A 7,937-nucleotide genomic window follows, 5' to 3' on the forward strand; every position below is an offset into this window, starting at 1 on the left:
TTTGTGAGATTCCAATTTGTATTTTTTTACATTTTTTCTTCCCTCCTTGAGGTGTTCAGTTATTTCTATAGCTCCAGGTACCAACTATTTTATCAATGTTTCTTAATCTAATGTTTTGGGGCTGTAAAAAATTCTCTAGCGATCCTAAAGTAAAAGCACATATTAAATGAAATTTAACTAACATGACTTTGATCTTTGACCTATCCTTGGTTGTTCCTCATTGCCACAAATTCAAATATTTTATAATTTAAAATTTGTTTTGTAATTTTATTAACTTATAAATTTATTTCCAATAGAGTTTTAAATAGAGGACGGTTTATGTTAAATATATTTGTGTTATTTTGAATATATTTAGAATCATTCAACATTGGATTATCTTGAATCTAGAACGTACAAATTGCAGGATTATATATTGAATCTAAAAATGAAATAGTTGACCTCATTGATACAACCATGTTTTAGTTTATTATATGGATGCATCTTTAATATTTATACTTCAAAGGGAAATTGCATGGTTTGGATTTGTTTCCAAATTTGGACATTTTAATTCAATTGATCATAATGATCAGAGTAAAATAATCCAGTCAGGTTTGGTAAGGGGAGTGTGTTCATTATATTGCTCAAATCATCACACTGCACAAATTGCTTCTAAATAATAAGATGAAAACCTGAACTGTGACCCATAACTGCTTAAACTAGGAAACTTCTCATGATACAACACCTGACCACATGGGTGAGGAAACAAACAAACAAATAAACAAACAAACAAAATTTCACGGTTAATTTCTCAAACTGTGTTAGAAATCAGTGTTTTTACTAAATGATGTTAATATTTAAAATTATTTTTAATGTGATATATATGTGTGTTGATTCTTCACAAACATTTGTAACATAAAAATATACTGGGTAAGAATAAATCTTACTGATATACAATCAAGCTTAAAACAGTCAGACAGAGTTAATCAATTAAGACCAATCAAAGAAGTGGTGCAGATGCTTGAACAACATTTTGTTATTTTCATTTTGATAAAATTATTGATAGATATATAGATGTGTAATAATATAGATATTATGGAGAGATAAAATGTGCAAAATGGAAATTTATCTCTTAATATTAAGACATTAATTATACTTGCATTCTAGCAAGTTGCTTTCTAAATTATTTTCAGTGACTTCTGAGTATTTTGGTAGACTATAAATTTAGACTCTCTTCTATGAAATTCAGAGATTTGTAGTCAACATGGAAATTGCTAAAGGTTGTTTTGGGAAAGTAGTGCAAAGGATTTTGGGAATCTTTTAACTGATCCAAAACACATAGTTGAATTGCCATCAATTAGAAAAGTAGTTAGAACTGTATTTTGCCATATGAAAGATGGTAACATGCTGAGCGATTAACAGTATGTTTGGAAAACTGTACAAGTTGCATATGTTAAATATGTTTGGTTGCAAAGTATATAACTCATTTCTGTAAAACTGAATATCATCTAAAATAATGATTTTTTTTTTTGTTACATGGTTTCAGATACAGCTCCTGTCCCCACGCATGTCTGTTTTCAACACTCTGAGGTCAAGTATTTTCTTCTAATTGGGATCCCAGGACTGGAATATGCCCATGCATGGATCTCCATCCCCATCTGCCTCATGTACCTTATTGCCATCATGGGCAACTGCACTATCATTTTTGTCATCAAGACAGAGCCTTCCCTTCATGAACCCATGTACTATTTCCTTACCATGTTGGCTGTCTCTGATATGGGTTTGTCCTTCTCTTCCCTTCCTACCATGCTTAAGATCTTCTGTTTCAATGCCATGCAAATCTCACCCAATGCCTGTTTTGCTCAAGAGTTCTTTATCCATGTATTCACTGCCATGGAGTCCTCTGTGCTTCTGATTATGTCTTTGGACCGCTTTCTTGCCATTCACAACCCCTTAAGGTACAGTTCTATCCTCACTGGCAGTAGGGTTGCTAAAATAGGGTTAATTTTAGCCATCAGGAGCACAGCTTTGGTGCTTCCATTCCCTTTCACACTAAGGAAACTGAAATACTGTCAAAAGAATCTGCTCTCTCACTCATACTGCCTTCATCAGGACGTCATGAAACTGGCCTGCTCTGATAACAAGATCAATTTCATCTATGGCTTCTTCGTGGCTCTCTGTACTATGCTGGACTTTGCCTTGATTCTTATGTCTTACATGCTGATCTTGAAGACAGTTCTCAGTATTGCATCTCTGGCAGAAAGGCTGAAGGCCCTAAATACCTGTGTCTCCCACATCTGTGCTGTGCTCATCTTCTATGTCCCCATCATCACCTTGGCTGCCATACATCGCTTTGCCAAGCACAAAAGCCCCCTACTTGTAATCCTTATTGCAGATATGTTCTTGTTGGTGCCACCCCTCATGAACCCCATTGTGTACTGTATAAAGACTCGACAAATCCGGGAGAAGGTCTTGGGAAAGTTGGTTAACTTATGTGTGAGATAGGGACTTGGTAATATAAATAATTCATTATCTGAAAATAGGTACTTACTGGTAGCTGCTGTGTTCAGCATCATTCATGGTGGTTATTATCTGGTGAATTTCTGGAGTGATGTATAGAATTTATAATGAGTTGAAAACATTTCCAGTAACTGTACAAAAATCAGCTGAGAGATATGCTATGATTTAGTGAGGCATAACTAACAATTTAAAAAGTTTAAATAAATCATTTATGTGATTGAACAGATAAATCAGGCTTTAACAAATCGGCAAAATTTGAATAGACTTACTACCTTTCAATTATTATTTATAAAATATTTCTGTAATGCACAATATTTATACCACAAAATAAATCAAATTATCTGGATAGATAGTAGTTATTTGGCAAATATTGAGTAAGAGTTTTAAATGAGAGGATTGAATGGGTTAGGAGTATATACAAGAAGTTTAACCCTAGATATATTTGAAAGTATTTTGGGGAGAAGGGCAATATGTCTGATCTATATTCAAGATAGATTGAATCTAGGAGAGATGAGAAGACAGGTCAACATTCTCCTGTAAATTGGTAACTCTTGGATGAGGAAAGAAGAAGCAAAGTATGTAGATTTTGTTGTTGTTGTGTGTTTGTTTTCTTCTTCACATTTTGAGTGTTATTAAATAAAAATATAACTTATATTAAATTCACACATTTCAGAAAGTACCTGAGAAATTGCTTTAAACTGTATTGTTACTGTTTAGACTTTTATGTCCTAGTGTTAGTGACTTTCCAATAAAATGTAGCTCTTAAAATTAGATTTCTACAGATTACAGAAATGAGTACCAAGATATTTTTCATCAAGTTTATTTATTAACATTTTCATGATATAAGAACTCTTTTAAAGAAAGATTAGTAGCTAGAATTTAAATGTGAAAATGCAGTTGAAAGGAAAGTTAAGGTTGTAAGGTTCTCATGAATTCTATGTAGGGTGCTGAGGCCCCAATTTTGCTTTTATCACATCCAAACTTTTTAAAGATATCAGGGTTTTATAGGATGGATCTAATTTTTTTGAAGATTTCTTTCAAGTGACTGAATATTAAATATAGCATCCTAGAGAAAGCTTGAAACAGGAGGCTATCAGGACTGTTTATCAGTCACTAATGAAAGGTAGAATGGGTCCCTTTGGTGAAGATGACAACACTTTCATTTAGATGTGTATGGAGTAAACATATATCTTAAAAAAGGATCAATCATCAAACTATGAGGATGCCTCATCTACTGAAATGCATCTCTAATGTCCTTCACCCACTTATACCCACTGCTATGTTTGTGGAGAGCTTTTGGGGCCTTTTCTAGAAATTTGTCAGAAATTTGTCATTGGGCTAGGATACGGAAATAGTCTCAGAAAAGAATATTTACATTTGGGGCAATACAAAGCCCGAGGTAAACTTAGCCTAGGAACATGAGTCATTCCTCTTATATTGGTCATCCTGATTAGCCCCTAGAAACAGTGACCACTGGGCTTTGTTTACTGCCTTATAGGGTCTCTTTGTTTGTTGCCTTATTTGATTACTTTGTCTTTGATCTAAAAACTGACCAATTCTTTGAATGTACCTAGAATGGTATAAAAGTGGACTGGGGAAAAATAAAGCTGCTTCAGTCTCAGCACTGGCTGGAGTCATGCTATCTTGTCTAATTGTCTTTTTTTCAATCCCCACTCACTCCCTTGTGACCTTGTTTGGCTTACTGTGCAGGATTGGTTATATGCCCTAAGCTCATATTTAAAAATTTCCCTTTTATAATCTTAAAACAACTTTCAGTAATTTATACTGTAATGTCAGGTCTCCACACATTCATTTATATCATATTAACATTGTCTGACTTGCGTTTTGAACAACATAAATACACCATGCTGCTAGTTAACATGTCTTAGCCTCTATTTGGGGTAAATCCTGAAGTGATGTATTTGTTTTCTATTATTTCATAACAAACTAACATACATTACATGGCTGAATACAATAGACATGTTTTTATCCTACAGTCACTTATCTTAAAATACATAAATTTCACAGGGCTAAAATCAAAGAATAGACAAACCCACACTTCTTTCTGAGGTCACTAAAAAGAGTCTTTTTCCTTACTTTTCCCAGATTCTAGAAATCACCTTCATTTCAGGATTTATGGATAGCCCTTCTCCCATATTCAAAAGAAACAGCCTTGCATCTCAACTGGACTTCAACAGTCTATAGTTCATGTTTCCAACACTGCTCACTGTCAGAAAATCTTCTATGAATTCATATTAATAAAAATAATATCTGGCTCTCAATATCTGTAGCTGTAATTATATCTGCAGAATATCTTTTGCAATGTATAACAGCATACTCATGATGATAGAAGCCAGGATCCTGAAATTTTTGGAGAATGTGTTTTTCTGCTTATTATGAATGTATTTCCTTTGCATCTTTTTCTACCTTTCATATCCTCAGCAGGGAATCACGGTCATGATTGTGATAACAATATTGAAAATAGCACTGCATATGGGTTAGTGAATATCATGTTAATAAACTCATATTAACATGCATGACACATTTCAGAAGGTAACACAATCAAATGACACTAAAATAATTTATTGAAAAGGGAAGGGTTATTGAACAAATTTTTACAGATTGCAATAATTTATGATCTCAATAGAAGAAAGGTGGAATGTTAAATGTTACACATGTATTTAACTTAATTCCATAATATATGTCCTATATCTTTTGGGAAACCTCAGAACATGGGTGTGACTGGGTGCCAATAAAACTTTAAACAAATACAAATCCAAGCTGTCATAATACTATTACAAAATACCCAGGACTTCAGATACTCCCAGGAACTGTCTCAAGAAAATATTACAGAATTCCACAATACTCACGAGAACCTCTGATTTCTAAGTGAATCTGAAGCTTATGAAAAAAATGAAAGAGTCAGAAGCATATAAATAAAAGAGACATTAGACTCATCCCTCAAGACAATCTGCATTCTCATATCAGGAGGTGGAGGCTGACAGTACATTATGTCATGATTTTATGGCAGGTCTGGTTAGAAAGCTGGACTGAGTTGGGACTCTCAAGGTGATTCTGAGTCACAGATAGGAATTAAAACATCTCATCTTCACAGTGCATGCTTTTTGCCTGCAGGTGATGGCACAAGTTGCAAATATCCTCTGATTGCTCCCAAACAAGTGAGAATGACCTCTTTCAATTACTTAGTTACTTTCCCCCAGACATCATAATTATAAAGCAGATAGTTGTGGGTTAGAAATGGATTCTGTGTTAGGTTAAAACGCAATGCAGGGCTAGGGCATTCTCTGTTTCTTCCATCCTCTTTGCTTCCTTCACTTTCACTTTTTCTTCTAGGAGCCATAGAGATCCTTGTACATGACTTAAGAGATCACAATATTCCTCCACAATGATGTGTAAACTCTTAATGTCAACTTTCAACTAAATACCATTATGTGTCTACTCAGATGATATGGCCATTTGTTTCTGTTGCTATTACTAACCCTTGTTCCCAACCAATACCCTTTATTTCCTGGATTGTCACAATAACCCTTTAGCTTATTTGCCCCTGCTTCCTTCTGCAGGCAATTCTGTATATATCATATCCCTGGCATCTTCCAATAACCTTTCCATCTCATTCTGATTGAGATTAAAAATCTATCAACAACCTATCTATGTAATACAGAAACAGTAACTTTCTTTTCTTGCTATGCTGTCCATTCAGTGGTACTAGATGCAGTGGTATTTTTCACATGTACCCATTCTAGATTTTCTATCCATCTGGAACCCTTCCATGTGGCCACAGTCTTCTGCCACATACAACATATCCGTGAAATATTTTCTCCTTGGTGAAGATTTTCTTGGCTCTTGTCAAACTGAATCTTCTGGAGCATATTTTACTCAATTTTTCCATATAAGGTGCTCATATGACTTTCTAATGCTAGAAAAGATAAGCCACTGGCAGTGAATGGCAGGGTGGAGGTGACAAGCATGAGAGAAATGCTTGTCCTTAAAAGGGATCAATCAGGAGGGAGGTGTGGTTCCACATTAACTTGTGACAGGGGACTTGGTGTTTAGCCAGTCATCAACTGAATTATGCACTATGTACTGCTGTTCAGAAAATGTCATTCACATGGTTTCCTTTAAGTTATCTAAAATACCCTAGAAGCATTTTATCCAGGCCTATTTTCCCATAAATGTCTCCAATCCAATGCCACAAATCAATATGCATGTCTCATAAAATAACTTTTAAGCTATAGCAATGCATTGGTATAGTTGTAATGCACATGAGTGCACTTTATTCACTCACTTATCTATGACCTTTCTGATGTCATCTATGACTGATCTCTTCTTACTCCCCTCATCCTCAACTCTTCTCAGATACACAAGTGAACAGCAACAGCAAGAAGAGAAATGACAAAAATTACTTCAGACCTGGAGAGATGGCTTAGGCGTAAATGACAATCGCTACTTGGTCATGTGGTCTTGAATTTTGATCCCAACACCCAAGTAACAAGATGAGCCTCCAATAAACAACCCAAATCAAAGCTCTGAGACCTGATGTCCTTTTTATACATAGGAACCTGTGTGCGCACACACATCCTAACTCTCTCTCACATGTATATAAATAAATGAAATTTAAAAGTAAAAAATCATTTGAGTTAATTCCCTAGATACACTGTTTTTTTTTTCACCACAGTTCAGCTTTGCATATGCTATTCCAACAGCCTGGACTTTTAGCCTCTTCCTCCTCTAATGTTCAATGGCCCAGCTTGCACATGTCCTTTAAGATGAGAAATATGTTGTTCTAAAGAAAGGTTTCTTTATCCTCTTTGATGGAAATCAGCTGTCTTCTATGCTATTCACTGTATTTACATTCTACTTTGAGCAACAAAATTAAAATTGATCCCAACTTTAGTATCTTAATATTTTTGTTTACAAAATCCATTAGGATTGGGCTCACAGTAGAATTAATTCCTTTATGATTGCCCATTGGAAAGACTAGAAAAATGAAGCCTGGGATAATCTGAATTACTTTCACACAGAATTGTTGACATTGCTTTAACTAATGGTCTGGTATAAGCTTGGCCTATTGAATGGAAAATCTATATGTGGTCCCCCCATGGGATTTAGTCTTCTTAGTGTAGTGGCTGGGCTCCATAAGTAGACACCAATCAGATCATTTACAAATGAAGTTATAACTAGACCATTTTATTGTTGTTAAGAATTTTCATTTCTTGAGCAAAAAGTAGGAACAGCTATATTTATGCTGCTATTTTTTGTAGTATGATTTAATCACACCATTCTGTATAATATCCTTTTATATCTTTCTGTAAAAGGATAATTGTATAATCAATTTGTTCAATCTTCTTTATTTGTTGAGTAAACAAATAATGATATCCTCTTTCAAGCATGTTCAGAGATAATGCGTTTATGTAACTGGT

The 7,937-nt window shown here is 34.6% G+C and overlaps 1 protein-coding gene across 1 annotated transcript; it reads left to right on the forward strand.

Moving 5' to 3' along the window:
* The first annotated feature begins 1,512 nt into the window (after positions 1-1,512).
* Positions 1,513-2,481, forward strand: Or51a7b (olfactory receptor family 51 subfamily A member 7B). The gene has a single exon (NM_001000133.1). It carries the CDS (start codon positions 1,513-1,515, stop codon positions 2,479-2,481), a length of 969 nt encoding a protein of 322 aa, NP_001000133.1.
* Positions 2,482-7,937: the final 5,456 nt, after the last annotated feature.

The sequence above is a fragment of the Rattus norvegicus genome, chromosome 1 (genome assembly GCF_036323735.1).
Source record: "Rattus norvegicus strain BN/NHsdMcwi chromosome 1, GRCr8, whole genome shotgun sequence".
NCBI classification, from domain to species: Eukaryota; Metazoa; Chordata; class Mammalia; order Rodentia; family Muridae; genus Rattus; species Rattus norvegicus.